The following is a 22,861-nucleotide window of genomic DNA, read 5'->3' on the forward strand; positions in this document are numbered from 1 at the left end:
CACCATTAAGACCTCTATATGGTAGGCCGTATCATGGAGGCAGGATATGCACATAGCGAAAGCGCCGTGCTCCTATGTAATACTTGGGATCTTGTGGTATCAGAAGGTAGTGGTGATGCATCATTGGGTCATAGGCAGTTGGGTGCTAATGGCTGACGACCTAAGGGACACTCTAATGAGGTAGACCCCGCCGGAAGAGCTCAACCCACTTATTGCATTTTTGATTCTTAAGGTTGAAAATCTTGGTAACCTAAGTGTTTTGAGGCCAATTTTTATTTTAACAAAAATTGTTTGATTTCTATAAATGCAGTACTTACTTTAATTTATGTATCTTTTTTAGGATTATAAAGAAAAAAAGACCATTTATGCATTTTTTTTAGGATTATAAAGAAAAAAAAAACCATTTTAAATTCTAAATATGTAAAACAAAAAAATTAAGTTTATTAGTTATATTAATAAAGTTTAATTTTAAAATTTTTTTTATTTAATTATTAAATTTAAATATAAATAAAGTGGAATTTAAAAAAATCAAATTTTTAATATCATATATATATTATATATTAAATTTATTTAAATAAACCAAAAAAAATTACAATTTATATTAATTTAAACTTTAAAATATAAATAACATGAATAGTGAAATGCTTAGAGAACGTCAAAAAATACTTCAGGCTGATCGTCAATGAACTTATCGTGAGCGAAAAAGGAGAATTGAAAAAGAAAATACAGCATCATCAAAAAGAACAAAAGAAGTTACTGATGAAATTATTGAATTATTACCAATTCCAAAAGCACGTATTTATCCATGGATTTCTCTTGGATTACATCGTCATACATTAGGTAATATGACTTATAAATGTAATGAGTGTGGAGCTATGATGTGGTTAGATGAAAGAATTAATAAATCAGTAAAATTACCAGTATTTAGTACTTGCTGTGCAAAAGGCAAAGTAATACTTCCTTTTCTTCAAGAATTACCATCACCTCTTAATACACTTCTTACTGGAACTGATCCACGCTCATGTACATTTAGACAAAATATTAGAATGTATAATTCTGCTTTATCTTTTACATCAATAGGAGCAAAAATTGACCAACAGATTACTGGTACCAGTGGTATTTATACTTTTCGTATTCATGGAGAAATGTATCATAGAATTGGTTCTTTATTACCCAATTCTGAAACCCAACCTCAATTTGCTCAAATATATATTTATGATACTGATCATGAAATACAAAATAGATTAAATATAATGCCTGGAACTTGATCCTATGATTCTTGGAGAATTACAACAAATGTTACATGATATTAATCCATATGTTAATCAATTTCGTCAAGCTGGAAATTTGTTAAAACATAATCCTTCATTAGATTTAAAATTAGTAATTACTAATAATAGAACAAAGGATCCTCGACGTTATAATACTCCAAATGCATCAGAAGTTGCAGCTATTATGATAGGTAATGGACAAGAAATAGAATACCAAAATCGAGATATTGTATTGCAACCACATGAAGGTAATATAAAGCGAATTTCAGAACTACATTGTGCTTATACACCACTTCATTATGTTCTTATGTTTCCTAGAGGTGAAGATGGATGGCATCCTAAAATACCTATATATAATAAAAATGATAATATTTCTATACATGATAATAATAATGAAGTATTAGAAATTTATAGTGATAATGATGAAACAGATGAAAAATATGTTACTGCAATGAATTATTTTGCCTATCGACTTCAAATTGGTCGTTCTAATGAAGCAACAACTTTACATTATTTTGGTCGACTTTTTCAACAATGGATTGTTGATATGTATACAATAGTAGAACATACACGTCTTAATTATTTAAGATTTAATCAAAAACGAATACGTGCAGAATTATATAATGGAATTCAAGATGCAATGATTTCAGGTGATAGAACAACAAATGTAGGACAACGAATTATATTACCATCAAGTTTTACTGGAGGTCCTTGACAAATGCATAAATTATATCAAGATGCAATGGCTATTGTACGAGTATTTGGAAAACCTGATTTATTTATTACAATAACTTGCAATCCAAAATGGCCTGAAATTCAAAATGCTCTTCTTTTGGGTCAAACTGCACAAGATCGTCCTGATTTAATTAGTCGTATATTTAATATGAAATTAAAAGCAATATTTAATGATATTTTAAAAGAAGATATTTTTGGAAAAGTATTAGCTTATTTATATACAATAGAATTTCAAAAACGTGGATTACCACATGCTCACGTTCTTCTTATTCTTGCTCAAACTTATAAACCCAAAACTGTTGCAGATTATGATACAATTATATCAGCTGAAATTCCTAATAAAAATAGTAATCCTGATACATTTAACACTGTTAAGCAAACAATGATGCATGGACCATGTGGTATACTTAATTTAAATGCTCCATGTATGAAAGATGGAAAATGCTCCAAAAGATATCCACGAAATTTTCAGGAAAATACTATAGAAAATGAAGATGGTTATCCTATTTATAGACGAAGAAATGACAATCAAACTATAGAAGTAAATAAAATTAAGTTAGATAATCGTTGGGTAGTACCATATAATCCTTATCTTACAACCAAATATAATTGTCATATTAATGTGGAAATTTGTTCATCAATTACTGCTATAAAATATCTTTTTAAATATGTATACAAAGGTCATGATCGTGCTACTGTAGAAATTGTGAATGATGAAATAAATTTATATCTTGATGCTCGCTATATTTCAGCATCAGAAGCTTCATGGAGAATATTTCATTATCGTTTACATAATGAAAAACCTGATGTTATACAATTATGTGTTCATCTTCCAGGTCAACATATGGTATTATTTCAAGATGATGAACGGTTAGAAGATATAATTAGACGTTCTACTATAGAAAAATCTACTCTTACTGCATGGTTTGATGCTAACACTAAATATCCAAATGCAAAACAAACTACATATGCAGATTTTCCTATTCAATGGGTTTATAATAATCAAACTAAAATTTGGAAACCAAGACAAAGAGGTGATTCTATTGGTCGTATGAATTTTGTTCATCCTGCAGCAGGTGAACAATATTATTTAAGAATGTTACTTAATATTATTTGTGGTGCTACTTCTTTTGAAAATCTTCGTACAGTAAATGGAATTATTTATTCTTCTTTTAAAGAAGCATGTATTGCTTTAGACTTATTGCAAAATGATGAAGAATGGGATCAATGTTTAAAGGAAACTGAACAAATACAAACTGGAATACAATTACGTAAATTATTTGCTATTTTACTTTTATTTTGTGAAGTAACAAGACCTGAAGTACTTTGGGAGACACATATTTCTACTCTTAGTGATGATATTCTTTTCCAAGTTCGTCAAAATACTGGAAATATGACTCTAGAACTTACAGATGATATACGTAATAGAGCTCTTTATCATTTGCAATCTATTTTAAGTAAATATGGAAGAAATCTTAGTGAATTTCCAAATATGCCTATTCCAACTATTTCTCCTAATAATGAACAAAATACTAATCGTTTAATTAGAGACGAACAACAATATGAAATTGAAGAACTTGCAAAATCTACTGAAGATAATTTTTTCCGTTTAAATATAGATCAGCAAGCTGCATTTAAAAAAATTATTACAGCTGTAGAAAATAATACTTCTGATATTTTTTTTGTGGATGGTCCAGGTGGAACTGGAAAGACCTTTTTATATAAGTAAGCATTTTTTATTTTAATTTACTAATTATTAATAATACAATACAATATATATATATACTAATAATAATATAATATAGTACTTTACTTGGAAAAGTTCGTTCAAATGGAGATATTGCTCTTGCTGTAGCTTCTTCAGGTATTGCTGCACTTCTTTTACCAGGTGGTCGAACAGCTCATTCCTGTTTTAAAATTCCTATTAATATCCATGAAGATTCTACTCTGTTCTATAAAACATAATTCAGATTTAGCTTCACTTTTACAAATTGCAAAACTTATTATATGGGATGAAGCTCCAATGACACATAGATATGCATTTGAAGCTGTTGATAGAACATTAAAAGATCTTATGAAAGCTATAGATCCATTATTAGAAGAAAAACCATTTGGAGGTAAAGTTATAGTATTTGGAGGTGATTTTCGTCAAATACTTCCAGTAGTAATAAAAGGAAATCGGGAAGATATTGTAGGATCTTGCTTACGAAGATCAACTTTATGGACTCATGTAAAATTAATAACATTGAAGATTAATATGCGTTTATTTCGTACAGAAAATCAACCTGATGCTGCTGAACAAAAGGAATTTGCTGAATGGTTACTTAAAGTTGGAGAGGGACGTATCCCTACTATTAGAGGATTAGAAAATAATATTATTCGACTTCCTAATGATATTATTTTACCATCACAAAATATTAATGATCTTATTAATTTTATTTATTCTAATTTTACAACTCATTTTAATCCTCAATATTTGGTTGAACGTGCTATACTTACTCCAAAAAATGTTGATGTTAATAATGTTAATACTATTATTATGGATCAGTTTCCTGGAGAAGCAGTTGAATATTATAGTGCTGATATAATTGAAGAACAAACAAATCCAGAACATCAGTATCCAATAGAATTTCTTAATTCTTTAACTATTGGAGGACTTCCTCCTCATAAATTATCATTAAAAATAGGATCTCCAATTATATTATTACGTAATCTTAATCCATCTGATGGTCTTTGTAATGGAACTAGATTAATTTGTCGTTCTTTTCAAAAGCATGTTATTGAAGCAGAAATTATTACTGGAAAACATGCTGGATTATATACTTTTATTCCACGTATTACTTTATCACCTTCAAATACTAATTTTCCTTTTACTCTTAAACGTCATCAATTTCCAGTACAACCAGCATTTGCAATGACTATTAATAAATCCCAGGGACAATCATTAAATTGGGTTGGTTTGTATCTTCCAACTCCTGTATTTTCTCATGGGCAATTATATGTTGCATGTTCAAGAATAACATCAAGAAAAAATTTAAAAATTCTTATTATTAAACAATTAGGAGATAATGCAAATTTAATTAATTATACTTATAATGTTGTTTATCCAGAAATTTTTCAATAAAAATTTTTTATTATAATTTAATATAAATATATTTAAACATTAACTGTTAACGTAGTTAACAGGTGAATCCTAGTAATATATTAAAAAAATAATTTCGCAATAGTTTTAATATAATGGATATGAAATACCAATTGCCTGGAATATAACATGGAACTTAATTCATAGATATAAAGAGTTTAATTGTATTTCAGTTAAAAAACACTGGCATCTAATATTTATTATTAAACTATTTACTAAACTTCTTCCTATAGGTACTATTAAGGTTGCTTGCCAAAACCTCTCCAAAATTTTGCGATAAATTTCGGCAAGATTTTACTATATGTTTACTATAGTTTCGGCAGGGTTTCGGCAGTTTCGGCAAATGGGGGTTTTGGCATTTCGGCAAAGTTTCGGCAGGATTTTTAATATGATTTAATATAGTTTCGGCATTTTCCGTATAGGTTTCAGCAGTTATTAAGAAGGTTTCAGCAAGCAACCTTAGGTACTATCCTGTTACAGCGAAAACCAAATATATACAAAGATTTTGTTTGCCCCAGGTGCAATGCTAACAAAGAAGAAAACAAATATTATTTTATTGAATATGATGCCAACAAGGATTTATGGCCTATAATTAAAAGTAGAATGCAAGATGATGTGATTTCTATAATTCAAAAATGGAGTAATATACCAGAAAATACACTTAAAGCCATAAGTGAGAAATTAAACCAGATACTAGGATTACAACATGACAACAACAAAAAATTTATTGATTTTAGCTCATTGGCCTTGGAAGCTAAAATTAACACCAATATTTCCAAAATTTCAAAACAAACATTTGGATTCTCAGAAACAAAAAACATTTTATTCTTGGCTTCACTACTTTTGGACTCCTTTATTATTTACTTTAAAGAACTAATTTGGATACCAAGATGTAATGCTATTATTGCATAGGAAAAGACTGGAAATATTGGAAGAAAAGAAAAATTAAATGAATCTGAAAATATGGATCATTATTTCAAATCCTCTCACCAACAGGCTAAACACTTAAAATAGGATAAATAAACTTTAAAAAAGAACAATTGTTTAGATTTACAGGAAGATCAAATTGTAGTACTTGATGATATTTCAATTGAGTTGGATTCAGTACAGTCTGAAAATTCATTAAATGAAAATCACATTTTATCAAAGTGTTATAGAGTGGAAAAAAAAGCTCAAGATCAGATGTGTTTACTATACTTTCCAGCAAAATTAATTTAATTACGTCATTATACCTGACGTAATAAGCTGTAATAATTACGGTTTTAAATTTTAAAATGCTGATATGCCGTAATTAAATTAACCTGTCAAATTAATTACGGCAGTAAAATTTAAATTATATTAAAATAGGAAATAGATCAACTAATAAACACATGATTTAACATGAGTATATTAAATAAACATAGTATATAATCATGTGTTATATTTCTTAAATTTTTTTAAAAATATTTCTTTGTCTTAAAAAATGCCAAATTCAAAACATTTTCTAACGTATGTACCAATTAAACATTCTGATATAAAATAATCCATTTTTTTATATATATTTTATACACTAATTATAATATCTACTCAAGAAGCAAATGGTGAAAGTTCAAGTGGCGTATTATTAAACACAAATAAAGAAAAAGAAAAAGCAGGAAGAAAAAGAGGACATGTTTGGATTCATTTTAATGATATTGGTACTAAAAAAGAAGGTCATATTGGTTGTATATGCATATATTGTGGCTGGACTCAAAACTGAGAAGAACCAGCCCAAATGCAAGCACATTTAGCTTTATCCTGTTCAAAAGTTCCTTCTACAATTAAAATAGAATATTTACTTCTTATTAAACAAAATGCTGAAGAATGAGTTACTAACTCTACTTTAACTGTCTCAAAAAAAAGATGTGTTAATTTATCTCAAACAAGAATAGATAAATTTTATGAATCTGATCAGATTGATAATACCAAACAAGTATTATGTGATAAAGCTGTTGCAAAATTCTTTATTTGTTGTGGTGTGGCATTTTATTTAATTTCTCATCCTTTTTTTATTGATATGGTTAAAAGTTTATGTAATGGATATGAGTTATCGTGTTCTACTACTTTATCCAATACACTTATGTATAATAAACTTACTAAAATAACTGTTGATCAGCAACTTACGTTAGATAAAGAATCAGATTTAACATTAGGTAAAAAAATAAATTTTATTTTTAGATTTTTTAATTATTTAATAAAATTTTGAATTTTTTAGGATTTGATGGCTGGACGAGCCTACAAGGTCAATCATTATATGTTTTTATACTTATTACACATGAACAAAAGGAAATTATACATAGTTTAAAAAATCTATCATCAGAATCTCATACAGCAAAATTTTTAGCTGAAAAAATTAATGAAGTAATTACAAATATTGGGCCTGAAAAATTTTCTGCAGTTGTTTCTGATCATGCTGCTGCTTGTGCATCTGCTAAACGAATCATTGCTGATACACATAAACATATTATTCCAATTAGATGTATTGCGCATCACATTAATCTCATTACAACTGATATTTGTAAAACTTCATTTGCCAAAGAGGTTATTGCGAAGTGTACAAAGTTAGTAAAATTTTTTAAAACATCACATCAAGCTGGTGAAAAGCTTAAAATGAGTATAATTGATGATTCAGTTAAAGGTGGAAATCTCAAAACTTATGTCAAAACTAGATGGACAACAGCTTGGGATTGTACGAATTCTATTTTACGTCTTGAAAATCAGTTAAAAAATGTAAGTTTATTAATTATTAATTATAAAATGAATTAAAATGTGAAATTTATTTTATTTTATTTATTTTTAGTTATTAAATGAATGCCCGGAAATATGAATAATGAAATTAAAAGTTTATTGCGAAGTAGATTATTTTTCAATAATATTGATGCCATTAATACTTTATTAGACCCAGTCAAATTAGCAGTAAAGGCTCTTGAATTCAAATCAACTACGTTTGCTGATTGTTTTGTTGAATTAATCAAGTTATCACAAAGGATTAATTTCCTTCCACCAATATCAGATCAAAATTTTAAATCTATCTGTATTGAATTATTTAATAAAAGATGGAAACAATTCAATTTTGATCTTTATATTTTAAGTTATATGCTTCATCCATACTACTGAGGTAAATTGTGAATTTTTTTTTGAATTATTTATTTTTACACTAATCTTAATTAAATTATTATATTTATACTTTAGGTAAAGGTTTACATCCAATGGTCTTTCATGATGTTTGTCTTAATGCAATGAAATTGCTAAAAAATATGGGTGGTGGTGAAAATTCTTGTAGCGAATTAGTTGCTCAAATTCGTGCATTTACACAATATGAAAAACCTTATGATTTAGAATATGTATTAGGAATAGATAATGTTTTTTTATGATGGCGATTATGCAATCCAGTACGTTCTGAAGAACATTATATTCAACAACTTGCTATAAAGATTTTATCAATTACTCCACATAATGCAGAATGTGATCGTATTTTCTCTATAATTGGTTAGATGGCTAATAAACGGAGAACACGGTAAGTTAATATTTAATTTTTTTTTTTTATCGCAGCACATTTATAAATTTATTAAAATAATTAAAGTAATATATAATAAAATTACTAAACTACCTAATTAAACTAATATTATTAATTTATAAACCGCTCGTCATATTATTAAAATACCTCACGCGTGCACTGTCGAATGATCTATTATGCTATACAGGTAAACATATGTGGAATATGTTTTCTTAGCCAAGGGCCCTGTAGTCAGTGCAAGGGTGATCATGGGACCTACTATACTGCGACTATGTTTTCCATGATTGTGAAGAGCCTTTTGTTATAAGTGAGTGGATATAGTTCTTGCAACGTGTCAAAGTTTTACGCAAAAGTTCATTTTTATCCAGTGTTCCTTGTGTCTGTTGTATGTCAAGTTGTTGAGATATAGAACACGAATGGCTTCTAACAGTATTCATCTTGTCTTTTTTAGTGATGTCCAATTTAGCTTCAAGTATATTCAATTCATAGCATCGTGGATTCCATATGTACTTCCTGAAAGCCTTGTGGAAATGTTTTATAATTCTACTGACAACCTCATTGGTTACTTTTTTAGACAAGAAGCGTCGAAGTTTTGTTATAATTGTATCTGAGATAAGCCCTCTAGTAAGTTCAATACAGTTACGTTCTTTAATAAGAGGGAAAGCTTCGTCCTTATATTCAAAGATAATACGTTCTAACTGTTCCTGTACTATCTTTGTTGAGGACGTGGATTTCTTAATAAATTTCATAATCTTGGATGTTACTTCTAACTCAACCTGCTGAAAACCATCTTCATGACCTGGACATATAACAATATGCCAGATATCTTCATCATCATGTAAGCACATTGGACATTTGACTTGATTATACAATTCGTTCCGTTTCCTAAGATTGTCTATGGTAGGTAATAAATTATTTGAACATTTTATAAAATGTATGAATTTATCATTAGTGGAGAATGATAAGCAATGTCCTTTGTTAAAGCTATTAACGTATTGCCAAAATAACCCTAATGCCATCGTGAAGTTGTGAATGTTTCTTCAAAGTAAGAACTCCAGTATTTATTAAAAGACCATTGTACTTCTTCTAATGAATCAGCCACTAATCTAGTAAATGATCTAATATGCCTATCTATGCTAATATTATACCAAACTGGGAGAAAGGTTAAAGGGAAGCTAAAGCTACAGAGAAGTCTAATATCTATAATTCTATCATTATTGCAGCTTGCTGCATCCTTCCCTTGTTTCACAATTTTGTCTGCCATGTCGTTCCATCTGTTGCCAGAATGTCCGCGGACTTTATGTAAGTTGAAAGTTAGTGATTTTGTTTTAATGAGATCATAAATGGTGAAAAGGATAATATAATTATTCATTTTTAAAAATTTCCTTCGATTGATCCTATACGAAGCATCAAGCATACGATTAATTCCTTCAATAGCTGCTTAACTATCTGTGTATATCTCCACTTCAGCATTGTTTGGAACTGCCAGCAAGGCAGTCATAATAGCCAAAAGCTCTGGTCGCGTAGAAGATGGGTGATAGTTAACCCCACAAGAAAATGATAAATTGTGATCTTTAATAATCCATCTGGCATCCATGACTACTTCTCTTCCAGAATTTCTACAATTAAGATTCAGCAAATCATCGGTGTAAATTTGAAAGATATTATTATTTTCTCTCTGCAACGTGCTATTGATATCGCACAATTCATGAACAAGTAACGGTGAAGTGATAAAACGTGAGATTATGTTATGATCTATCAAAGGAATATCTACTGTGATTAACTTTTGTTCATTGTGGAAGGCCGCTGTTGAAGTGATTGTGCGTCTTTTGATCAGGTTGGTTGGTGTGATAATCCTAAAAGAGGCTTCTTCGATCTTCTTAGTAAGTACTTCTACTTTAATTACCGTAGCTTTGCTAAAGTGACCTTGTCTAATGCATGTTCCTGTCGACGTTTGTCCATTCATGGATGAAGTACTACATCCTGTGCATTTTATGAGTAAGTCTGAACCTTCACGGATGATCTAATGTTGGTACAGGAAAGTCGTTATCGAATTCTTTTCCACAATTTTTCCCACTTTGGAGAATCAGTTTGTATTTACTATGACTCATTCTTTCCTTCGTCTATCGAGAGATGGATATTGCGGGATGATAGGTTTATATCTAGGTGATGGAGTAAGGTCTACAGTGATTCTTGATGTTTGGTCTTGATGTTGTATATTTAAGTTTAATGCGTTCGATAGCTGTTCGATAATATATTTAGCAAAATATGGTAGTGGTTAGTGTTCCGAACGGGTCGGGTCGGGTCGGGTAATCCGTCTTACCCGACCCGACAAAAAAAATCGGGTCGGGTCAGGTCAGGTAACCCGTCTTACCCGACCCAACCCATTTGACCCGTTTGACCCATATATCAAAAATGATTAAAAAATTAAAAAAACCCCTGTTTTTTAATTGAAAATGTCAACCCGACGTTTTTTAGTTAAAAAAAAAACAAAAAACGCCAAACTTGACGTTTTTCTGTTAAAAAAGTAACTTTTCGGCGTTTTTTTAATATTTATTATATGAAAAAACGCCGAAACATTTTTTCTTAATAATTAATACAAAAAAAAAAAACGTTTCGACGTTTTTTTTATAATTTTATATGAAAAAAATGCCGAAACGTTTTTTTTAACAACTAATACAAAAAAAAACGTTTTTGGCGTTTTTTAATATAATTACGTGAAAAAACGCTGAAACGTTTTTTCTTAATAATAATGCAAAAAAAACGTTTTGGCGTTTTTTTTTAATAATTTTATATGAAAAAACGCCGAAACGTTTTTTCTTAATAATCATGCAAAAAAAAAACGTTTCGCATTTTTTTCTAATAATTTTATATGAAAAAAAACGCCGAAACGTTTTTTCTATAATAATTAATATAAAAAAAAACGTTTTGGCATTTTTTTTTAATAATTTTATATGAAAAAACGCCGAAACGTTTTTTCTTAACAACTAATACAAAAAAAATGTTTCGCATTTTTTTCTAATAATTTTATATGAAAAAACGCCGAAACGTTTTTTCTTAACAACTAATACAAAAAAAAACGTTTTCGGCATTTTTTTAAATATAATTTACATGAAAAAACGCCGAAACGTTTTTTCTTAATAATAATGCAAAAAAAACGTTTCGGCGTTTTTTTTTAATAATTTTATATGAAAAATGCCGAAACGTTTTTTCTATAATAATTAATACAAAAAAAACGTTTCAGCGTTTTTTTTCTAATGATTTTATATGAAAAAACGCCGAAACATTTTTTCTTAATAATCATGCAAAAAAAACGTTTTGGCGTTTTTTTCTAATAATTTTATATGAAAAAACGCCGAAACATTTTTTCTATAATAATTAATATAAAAAAAATGTTTTGGCGTTTTTTTTTAATAATTTTATATAAAAAAACGCCAAAACGTTTTTTCTTAATAATAATACAAAAAAAAAAACATTTCGGCGTTTTTTTTACATATTTGACACATCTAACCAGAAATATTATGTCGGATCAAACGGGTCAACGGGTCAGGTCAAACTGTGACCCAACCCGAAGTCGGATCATAAATTTGATGACCCGACCCGAAATTTTCGGGTAAACCCGATGGGTCACCCGAATTGACCCGACCCGTTCAGAACACTAGTAGTGGTCCAGCGGCGGATATTCCTAATGTCATTTTAATTTGATTAGGACGTAAGATAGCTTGACCTTGGCCTCCTAAAAATTGTTTTATGGAATTCAATAAAATATAATGGTTGGATCTTTTAATAAAATTGTCAAATACCTTTAGTCGATTTCTTTCGACAAATCGTAGGTCCAACCGTGTGTTATTGTGATTGCAGTTAGGTTGTAATAAGAAATCTAAAATTGTTGTATCAAGTATATCCAAATGCCAATCTTCCACGTTTATTGCGTCAAAATTGAATAGTTGATCTTTTATATCTTTTAATATATTGAAATTAAAGTTGTTCGGTATGTTGACTTGTAATAATTTAGACAGCTCTATTGTGAGTATGCATCCTGCTTAGTGCTCTGAACGAGTCGAGCCAAACCGGGTCTAATTTCGAGTCGAGTCAAGTCAAGTCAAATAATTTTTATACTCGTGATATCGAGTCGAGCCAAATCTGAGCCCCTATTAAACTCGACTGACCTGGTTTGGAATCGATGATCAATACTTTTTTTTTATTTTAACCATAAGCCCGAACTCCAAAATGAGTGAGAGTTCATCAAGAACTTATAGTTCAGTATGGGCACACTTTACAATAGTTGAGGAAAAGGCACAATGTAATTACTGTTTGTAAGTATATTATTTAAAAATTATTATTATTAAGTTTTATAGGTAAATTTATTAATAAATAATTTAAAATAAAAAGTAAAGCGTATAAACAAACTGGTGGTAGTGTTCAGACCCATAAACCGTTAATAACGGATATCCGTTATCAATCCAGATTATCAGATATCCGGTTTGAAATTTGAACATCGGATTGCAATCCAGATTTCAAAATAGTTAATTGGATTCAACCGGTTAGATCCGATAAAGTATTGATCTGCCAAAATGCCAAATGCCGATTTATAGTAATTTAGCGACAAGATCATACCTATTTCTCGTTTACATTACGCAAATATTCAAGTAACATGATTTATTCTTTCTACGCGGTTTATTCTTTCTATCATTTTTGTTTTATGTTACACGATTTATTATTTTTGTCATTTTTGTTTTACGTTATACGATTATATCATTATGACTGAGATTGATATAAAACAAGAACATATTATTGATATTATTGACATAGAACAAGACCAACCTAGCCCTGGTGGTCACCTGAAAACGAAAGCAAAAAGCAGCAGAAAAAAGAGAAGCTGAACATGGGATTATTTTGAAGAAGTAGACATTAAAGAGCAAGCAAGTGATAAAGGAGAAGTACTTAAAATGTGTAAACTTACTGATGCTAAAGGAAATAAGTGCAGAACTCTTTATATTAATGATGGTTCAACAGGAAATGCTATAAACCATTTGTTAAATGAACATGAAATATTAAAGGAAGGTAAAATAAATAAGGTGCGTCTCTTTCATAAATTTTAATTTTTCATTGTTCTTTGTAAAAACTTTAGTAATATATCACTTTTTATACAAAATCAAACGACTCTTCCTGCTGTTATTCAAGCTCATAAACACAAAGAAAGTCGCCAATGTGAACTTCGTCAATTTTTAACCGATTGGATCATTGAAGATCTCCAGCCATTATACGTAGTTTAAAGTCCTTCATTCTGGCAATTGATTAGTGAATTGGATCCGGCTTTCATAATGCCAGATGAAAAAGGCATTAAAAAAGTCATTTATAAGGCTTATAAATTTACAATGCTTGCATTGATCGAAAAAATTAAGGTTGACGCGAAAAGTGTGTCAATAACTACGAATATGTGGACCGCACGTAACGGACAAGGATACATTGGTGTAACTTGTTTTTACATCGATACTAAATTCAATCTTAATGAAATTACCTTAACAGTCAATTACGTTAGATACTCACATACCGCTCAACATGTTGCAGAAAGTCTGGAAGAAGTATTCAATGAATGGAATTTACGTGATAAAGTTTTTACAATTACCACGGACAATGCTGCTAATATGAAAAAAGTGATCGCAAGTATGAGTAATATTAGATGACAAGGATGCAGTGCCCACACTCTTCAACTTATAGTTGGAAAAGCATTAGTTCCAGTTAAAGCATTAATTATGCGAGTAAAAAGGTTAATCGAGTTTTTTATGCGCCCTAAGCAATCTGAACGTTTGGAGGATATACAAAAAAAATATCCAAATGCAAATTTAGAAAATGATGAACTGTTATACAAAGCTGAAAAGGAAACAATCATAGATATACTTTTTTCATAATATTTTTATTCTATGTTTCCTAATACTTCTATATAAAATATTACCCTTATCAATATAATACAATACCAGGATGTAAAAGATACAGCCAAATATCTCTAATTGATTAATGACGTATCTACACGCTGGAATTCCAGCTACTTCGCTTGGGTCCGTTTGCTGTATTTAAAAGGATGGATAAAAATTTTATTCAATGTTCTGTCATGTAATATGGACTTGGATTCAAAAAAAGATGCCAAACGATTAAAACAAATAATGATTACTGATGATGAATGGGATCTCATTGCCGACTTAACGGAGGTACTATCGACGTTTGCTGATGCGACTGAGGACTTAGGGGGAAGTAAATATGTAACAAATAGTATGCGTACGCTGATGTTAATGGAGATTATTAAAACGGTAACAACCGATTTGGCAAACAATCAAGATTCTGATGAAGAAGAGGATGATGCATTCGAAAATAATGATGCAGAAGAAGGGCAAGATTCTACACAAAATAGTAAAATAAATGAACCAATTAATACTTTTGGTTTGCTAGATAAAGTTAAATCAAAATTATATAAAAATATAAAGAAATATTATCCAACTCTTTTCACTGAAAGCCTAATCCCTTCTATACTTGATCCTAGATTTAAAAAACTCGATTTTGCTCCAGAAGCTCAAAAAAATTGAAACTAAACGTCATTTACAAGAATTATTTAACAATGAGAAGATGAATTATCAAAATAATCAAGCCGCTAGTTCAACTCAATCAACAACACAATCAAAATCTTCAAAAAAAAGGAAGACTTTAATGGCACGACTCTCCAAAGCTAATGTAGTGGTTATTAATGAAATTGAAGAATATCTCCAACTACCGGAAATTGCCTTAGATTCGAATCCTCTCATGTGGTGGAGAGAAAAAAAAGAGAGTTTTCCTATCTTAAGTGGCTTTGCTCAAAAACACTTGGCAGTTTCGGCAACTTCGACTGCCAGTGAACGTCTTTTTTCTGATGCGGGGAACTTACTAACTAATAAAAGAACGAGAATGAAACTGAAATTATTCAAAAAAATCATGTTTCTGGAGAGAAACTCGACCAATTTTAACACAATTCACCCTGTTAATTAATACTGGGTCGGTTAAAAGAATAAAGATACATTTTAAATAATTTTCATTTTATAACTATGAAATATGAATTTTTTTTTAATTTTTTATTTAAGAAATAATAGATTTTATCGATACGTGGCTTTTGATAATTAATTGTGTTATATGAACTATTACATACCCGCTATCTACCCGCTATTTATCCGTTAAGTAACCTTTTATAATAACAGTTGAACCGGTTTGGACTCGATTTAGAAACTGGATAGAAAATTCTTTAAAATTTTTAATCCAGTTTTGGATTTTACTATTGGATAGATCCAGTTTACCCATTATCAATCCGGGTCTGAACACTAACTGGTGGAAATACTTCTAACCTTCATAAACACTTAAAAAATAAGCATCCTAATAAAGTTGAGTCAGACATAGAAAATACTGGTGAGATTGATAAGTTTGTCATAAAAGAATTTCCCGTAAGTTTTTAATTTTTTTTTTTGTATTAATATATTTAATATTTAACAATAAAACTAATATATTTGAGTTTTAATAAATATATTTAGCGGTTTACTGCAGATTTATTTCGAGAATTTATTTTTAAATGGGTCATTTGTGACGACCAACCTTTTGTAGTTGTAGAATGTGATCAACTTCGAAAATTATTTTGTTTACTTAATCCTAATGCTAAAGTACCATCTGCAGATACAGTCCGCAATGATATCATGAATGCATTTAAAGAGGAAAGAAATAAAATACGGGATACTTTACAGGTAAATTTTTTTATTACTTTTATTTATTTAACTAATAATATTATTATTAATTAATAATTATATTGATTATTAGAATACTCCGGGATGTCTTTCATTCACGCTTGATGCATGGACCTCACCAAGTTGCATTCCGTTTCTTGGGATCACTGTACATTGGATATCCCAAGATTGGAAACTAAAAGAACTTTTACTCGATTTTGTTAAATTATCTGGACCACATTCTGGTGAAAACCTATACGAATCTTTTGTACGATGTGTTTGTGATGACATGAAAATACTCACAAAGGTAGAGTAATTTGTTCATTATTAGTTGGCATAAATTATAATTTATTAATTATTTTTTATTATATGAAATTTAGATTATAGCGTGTACTACAGACAATGCTACAAATAATGATACCCTAATGAGTGCATTAGAAACAACTTGTCAGGAAAAAGGTATCAATTTTACTGCGTACAATAATCATATTAGGTGCATGGCCCATATAATCAATCTTGCTGCACAAGATGCACTATCTAGTTTGAAAGTTGGATATGTTGAGAGTGAGGATGAGATTTTAAACCAAAATAAAGAAATAGTTGATGTCATTCCTAAGCTCCGTAAACTTGTTGTAAAAATTCTCGCATCTTCACAAAGATGAGAAAAATTTGCACGCCAATGTGAAGCAGCTAACTTACCCAATAAAGAACTTGTCCTTGATGTAAGGACGAGATGGAACTTGACCTACAGCATGATCAAACGAAGCTGTGAATTGCGTGAGGTAATATTTGCCATCATTAATAAATTTTATTTATAATTGTTTATTAATTAATTAATCACTTTAGGCTTTAGATAATACCGCAACAGCAGATAAAGATTTACAGGACCCCGAATAATACTGATATAACTCACAAATGGGTTTGCGTAGAGTTTATATGAAATTACTTTTTAAACCCATAAATTGAGTTTGTGTAGATCGGTCAATTTTGGGATAACTCACATATCACGTTTGCGTAGAGTTTATAAATATATTGCATTATATGTTGATCAATTGTATAATATTGATAAAAATTAAGTTGCGCAAAACCATTAAGGATGGGTCCGTAATATATTTATGAAATTTGCAATATTACGGATTTTGGTAATTAATTGTATATAGTAACAAAAAGTAATGCATTTCGCATTATTTTAATATTTTTTAATAAAAAAAAAGTGCGAAATGCACTACTTTAACAAAAAATGGTGAATTTCGCACCATTTTATTAACATTTTAATAGAAAAAAGTGCGAAACGCACAATTTTAATAAATAATTGGTGAGTTTCGCACCATTTAATTAATATTTTAATATAAAAAAGTGCGAAACGTACCATTTTATTAATATTTTAATAGAAAAAGTGCGAAATGCACCATTTTATTAATAATTTAATAGAAAAGTGCGAAACACACCATTTTAACAAAAAAATCGGGAGTTTCGCACATTTTATTAATATTTTAATATAAAAAAGTGCGAAACGCACCATTTTAACAAAAAAATGGAGAGTTTCGCACCATTTTATTAATATTTTAATATAAAAAAGTGCGAAACGCACCATTTTGACAAATAAATGGAGAGTTTCGCACCATTTTATTAACATTTTATTATAAAAAAGTGCGAAACACACCATTTTGACAAATAAATGGAGAGTTTCGCACCATTTTATTAATATTTTATTATAAAAAAGTGCGAAACGCACTATTTTAACAAATAAATGGTGAGTTTCGCATGATATTATTAATATTTTAATAGAAAAAGTGCGAAACGCACCATTTTAACAAATAAATGGTGATTTTCGCACCATTTTATTAATATTTTAATAGAAAAAAGTGCGAAACACACTATTTTAATATAAAATGGTGAGGTTTGCATGATTTTATTAATATTTTAATAGAAAAAATGTGAAATGAATTATATTAGTAACAAAAATTTTTTTGAACTAAGATTTGGATTTGCGTAGCATTACTATGAAAAAAAAGTTGCGTAGAGTTAATAGTAAATGCATGCCGATCATTTGTGAGTTATATTAGTATTATTCGGGGTCCTAGATTTACGCCGATGGGAGTTAGAAGATGCTGAATGGGAACTACTTGACGAAATAAATCAGTTATTACATGTAAGAATATTATGATTTATGAATTATATAAAATAATTATTTTTTATTAATTTACAAATTAGTGAAATTACAATATTTTTTATATTATAGATATTTGATCATGCTACAAAACATGTTTTTCATAATCGTTTTCCAACAATTGAAAATTCCATTCCTGTTTTTAATTGGTTAATGGACAAAATTGAGGATTTTCAAAATAGTGATATAAAAGATGTTATAAAGACAGCGGCAATAAAGGCTATAAACAAACTTAAAAAATACTATCAGTATACAGATGCTTTGGTATATAGCATTTCTACCAGTATGTTTTTTTTTGTTATTTTAATTTTGTTTACTTATTTTTAAGTTTTAACATTTATATTTTAATTTTATTTACTTATTTTTAACGTTTATATTTTTTTTTAGTTCTTGATCCCCGGTTGAAACTTACCTACTATAAGGATAATAATTGGGAGGATGAATATATATTAGAGGCATGACAACATATTTACAATTTATATGAAACACAGTATGCGTCAACACTAGATCTAAATGTAGTTCAAGACAATGATATATCATTTTCCGATGATGATCTCTTTCAACATATATACAAAAAATGACAATCATCGAATGAAAATAAATTGAATTTATATCTTGGATGTCCAATTGTAGCTGGAGGCATAAATGGAACAAATTTACTGGAATGGTGGAAGGTATGGCTAATAAAATATAATTTTATTGGAAAATTTATAATTTATTAAATCTAAATTATTTATTTATAGTTGAATGAACCCCAATATCCTCACTTGGCGGCAATGGCGTGTGATTATCTCACCATTCCTGGTAAATTCTTTAAAAATATATTATTGATCAAAACTTTAATTTACTGATTTAATGTTTAATTGTTTGAATTAGCAACCAGTGTACCAATCGAAAGAGCTTTTTCTGGAGGTACCGATCTTGTGACACAAAAAAGATGCAGCCTTTCACCTGAAACTATAAGAGCATGCATGTGTCTAAAATCGTGGTGGAAAAATTAGGATTGAATAATTAATGTAATTTTTTAAAAATATGATTTACTGAATAATAGGTGTTGCGTATGTGATTAACTGTTTAAATTTTATAATCGAAAAATATATTAATGTAATTGGGTTAAGTATTCCATTATTATTTTTATGTTGATACTCGATAAATAATAATTATCTAACTAATCTACATAACGTATCCATAAACCAAACAATTAAACTAGTCTCTTTTCTATAAATAAAAAATACCACGTTAATTTGAGTATTGTTGAACGTTGAACGAAGTTCTAATACGTTGACTTTCTTGTTATTCTTTACCTGGTACGTTGTTAACGCGCATTTTCCTCAATTTATGGTTTGTTAACTTCGTTTAAACAGTTTGTCAATATCTGACAATTTAAGAATTAAGCTGTTCGTAGTCCTTTCCGCATTTATTATTCGTTTATTATCATCTACCAGACTACCACTAATTTCTTTATGTGTATAATGCGCTATAATTCAAAGTATACACCTTGAGTATTATCAAAACGTTAATATTAATAAAGAATATATTAGGTCAAATAAAAGTGTAAAACAATACATTTTCAATACGTGTACAGTGTACTTACTGAGTATTTCTATAATTCTATTAAATTTTATAACTTATAAGTTATAACTGAACTTTGAGTTTTCAATTAAAAGAGAATTGTTTTGACACATTTCTCTCAGGAAAAACCAGACATTATAAAATACAATATATTACCCGGTTAAATTCGATTCAGGTACTTAACTCGATTTGACTTGACCGATTCGAGTCAAGTACGAGCCAATACATTTTCCGAGTCGATCTGAATCGATTTGATAATTTTTTATAATTAAAACTCGACTCGGATCAACTCGTTTTTTCTGAGTCAAACCAAGTTTAATTTTAATTCGACTCGAATCGACTCGTTTGGAGCACTATAATAACGCATACTTTAATTGAAGTATTCAAATGTAATATAAAATTGAATTTAAATAAATAACTAAATAAATAAAGTTCTTTCAAATTGCTAATCATATAACAATATCAATTTTCTATTGGCTATTTCTTAAATGCACACCCTCTCTAAGTGCACATGCATGGCCAGTCCCCAGGTGCGTGTACTTATGGAGGTGTGACTGTATTATTCAATTAAATTGTATATTTTATATTTGCAAACAGAATTTAAAATGCATTTATAATCAATAAAATTTTTATTAAATAATATTAAATATACAAATATTTTTTATAAATAATATAAATAAAAAACTAGTATAAAATAATATACTATTTGTAAAAAAAATAATATTAGCAAAATATAAACAAAAAAAAAGAAATTTAATTAGTAATATTATCATTATTTTAAATATAAAAAAGGAATAATAAAAGTTTAGTAAAAAAAAGAAATTTAATTAGTAATATTATCATTATTTTAAATATAAAAAAGAAATAATAAAAAGTTAGTAATATTATTAATATATTAGTTAGATATAAAAAAGTAATAAAACGATAGTAGTAATGTTAGTTTTTTTTTTTTCTGCAATGCATTTGATAGTTTATTAAACAGAAAACAAGATTCAGAGAATACAATTACGACAAAAACTAAATCTACACCATCTAATATTATTAACTACCAAACCACTCGTCATGCATAAAAGCATCCCACATGTGCACTGTCAGGTGAAATTTTTGCTCAGAGGATATGATTCATTTTGAAACGGTCATTCTTAGCATAAGTGCCCCTCTTTCTTCACAAGGCATTCACAGGATTCACTACATTGCGAATAAAAAGAAAAAAAAAAAAAACCTTTTAAATGTAAGTAAGAGAAAGTAAAAAATAAAAAATATCCTCCAGATCATTCCTCCCAAAAGTGGCCCGAAGAAATTGAAAATGAGTGGCATCTATTATCCAAGCCATAGGGTTCAAGGTACGCACGATTAAACCAGGACTGGCCAGCTGTAGTGAAAACAACACATTTCCAATTCTTTAGTTCGACTAGTGTGAGGCCCCATTTACTGATAGAAAGTTGCTTGTCGTAATAAAGGTGGACTCTAACATCAGATGTCCATTATCACGGTATGCCTGTATCACTCGTTATCTGCCAACTAAGATTAACTCTAATCAACCATCCCAAGTAAGCTCTATCCAAATTAAATTTGTTCAAATGAAAACTAAAACTAATACTAATTCTAAAAAGTAAAAAAAATGAAAAAAATGAAAAAAGAAAATGAGTCTGGGATTCGTCTAGCCAAGTTTTGTCTCTATTCTTCTTCCTTTGAGGTGTGTAAGCACAGTTGAAGGTGAAGTCCAAAGCTTTTATCAAGGTTTGTTTATTAAAGAGAAACCATATTTGGTTAGTTCCACAATATCGGTAAAAGGATAGACCGCGTTACACTGAAAAAGCTGGTAAAATTCTGAAAGTGGTTATCCGTTTCGTAAGTATTCCCAAAATAGTTTTCTTCTGAGTCATTTGTTGTTATTCGTAGAGTGAGCTGGCAAATTGCGGAATATATCCAGAAACGCATTTAGTTTATGATGCGATCTAATCCAAAATTCATTTGAGGGCGTCCTAATCAGAAGTCTTGTGACTTGACGAATAGGAAAAGCTGGCGGGTATTTGTAAACAATAGGTGTTGAAAGAGGTGTAGAAGAAGGTAAAGATGTATATTGGTCATATCGTTCGAGTAGGCTAGTTAAAGTCTTCCAGAGATAGTCTTGTATGGTGTCTGAGTTGTTGTGGAACCGTCTAGTGCTTCTTGATAGCTTGTTCTAATATCTTGAAGAAGGAGGGCCTATTGGTATATAGAAAGTTGTTGTGGAAAAAATCCACAAAGTCTTTGTTGTTAAGGAGTTCGTTAGTCGCTCTTTTCATGTCCAAAGTTTCATTATTCCGCTTAAAAAAGGTAGCTTAAAACTGTCCACATCTTGCTGTTATCCCAATCTTGCTTATTCTGGGTGATACACCTCTCCAGACCGTCTTTAGTCCAGGAACACCACAAAGAGAGGAAAAACGTGTAAAAAATAGGAAAAAATAAAAAAAACAAAAGAAAATTTCTAATACTAAAATAAACCACGGTGAGTTTTTTGCTGTCAAGTATTTACTTGAAGTATATGAAATAAAATAAAAGTGTATTAACTAGAGCTCCAAAAATGACTCGCATAAACTCGCATTTTGACTCGCATAATTGTAAATTTTCGTTTAATTATATTCTAACTTAATAAAAAGTACTTTAAAATTAAGGTTTTTGACTCGTGACTCGACTCAACTCGACTCATTAGAAGTT

At 29.3% G+C, this 22,861-nt stretch overlaps 4 protein-coding genes across 4 annotated transcripts; 3 read left to right on the forward strand and 1 right to left on the reverse strand.

Annotated features, from left to right (window-relative positions):
- Nucleotides 1-845: 845 nt before the first annotated feature.
- On the forward strand, nucleotides 846-1,986 carry OCT59_022512 (uncharacterized protein; the record flags this gene model as incomplete). The annotated part of the gene is made up of 2 exons (XM_066144826.1): nucleotides 846-1,048; nucleotides 1,590-1,986. 2 exons carry the CDS (start codon nucleotides 846-848, stop codon nucleotides 1,984-1,986), a joined length of 600 nt encoding a protein of 199 aa, XP_066006250.1.
- An 864-nt stretch (nucleotides 1,987-2,850) lies between these two features.
- On the forward strand, nucleotides 2,851-4,718 carry OCT59_022513 (uncharacterized protein; the record flags this gene model as incomplete). Its single annotated transcript, XM_066144827.1, has 6 exons — nucleotides 2,851-3,082; nucleotides 3,314-3,731; nucleotides 3,812-3,870; nucleotides 3,977-4,123; nucleotides 4,283-4,622; nucleotides 4,694-4,718. 6 exons carry the CDS (start codon nucleotides 2,851-2,853, stop codon nucleotides 4,716-4,718), a joined length of 1,221 nt encoding a protein of 406 aa, XP_066006251.1.
- A 1,892-nt stretch (nucleotides 4,719-6,610) lies between these two features.
- On the forward strand, nucleotides 6,611-8,540 carry OCT59_022514 (uncharacterized protein; the record flags this gene model as incomplete). Its single annotated transcript, XM_066144828.1, has 5 exons — nucleotides 6,611-6,636; nucleotides 7,030-7,319; nucleotides 7,382-7,465; nucleotides 8,066-8,200; nucleotides 8,359-8,540. The coding sequence occupies 5 exons, from the start codon at nucleotides 6,611-6,613 to the stop codon at nucleotides 8,538-8,540; spliced, it is 717 nt and encodes a 238-aa protein (XP_066006252.1).
- Nucleotides 8,541-8,952: 412 nt separating this feature from the next.
- OCT59_022515 (uncharacterized protein) lies at nucleotides 8,953-9,702 on the reverse strand (the record flags this gene model as incomplete). The annotated part of the gene is made up of 1 exon (XM_025330258.2): nucleotides 8,953-9,702. One exon carries the CDS (start codon nucleotides 9,700-9,702, stop codon nucleotides 8,953-8,955), a length of 750 nt encoding a protein of 249 aa, XP_025181297.1.
- Between the last annotated feature and the right edge of the window lie 13,159 nt (nucleotides 9,703-22,861).

Source organism: Rhizophagus irregularis, chromosome 31, assembly GCF_026210795.1.
Source record: "Rhizophagus irregularis chromosome 31, complete sequence".
Classification (NCBI taxonomy): domain Eukaryota; kingdom Fungi; phylum Glomeromycota; class Glomeromycetes; order Glomerales; family Glomeraceae; genus Rhizophagus; species Rhizophagus irregularis.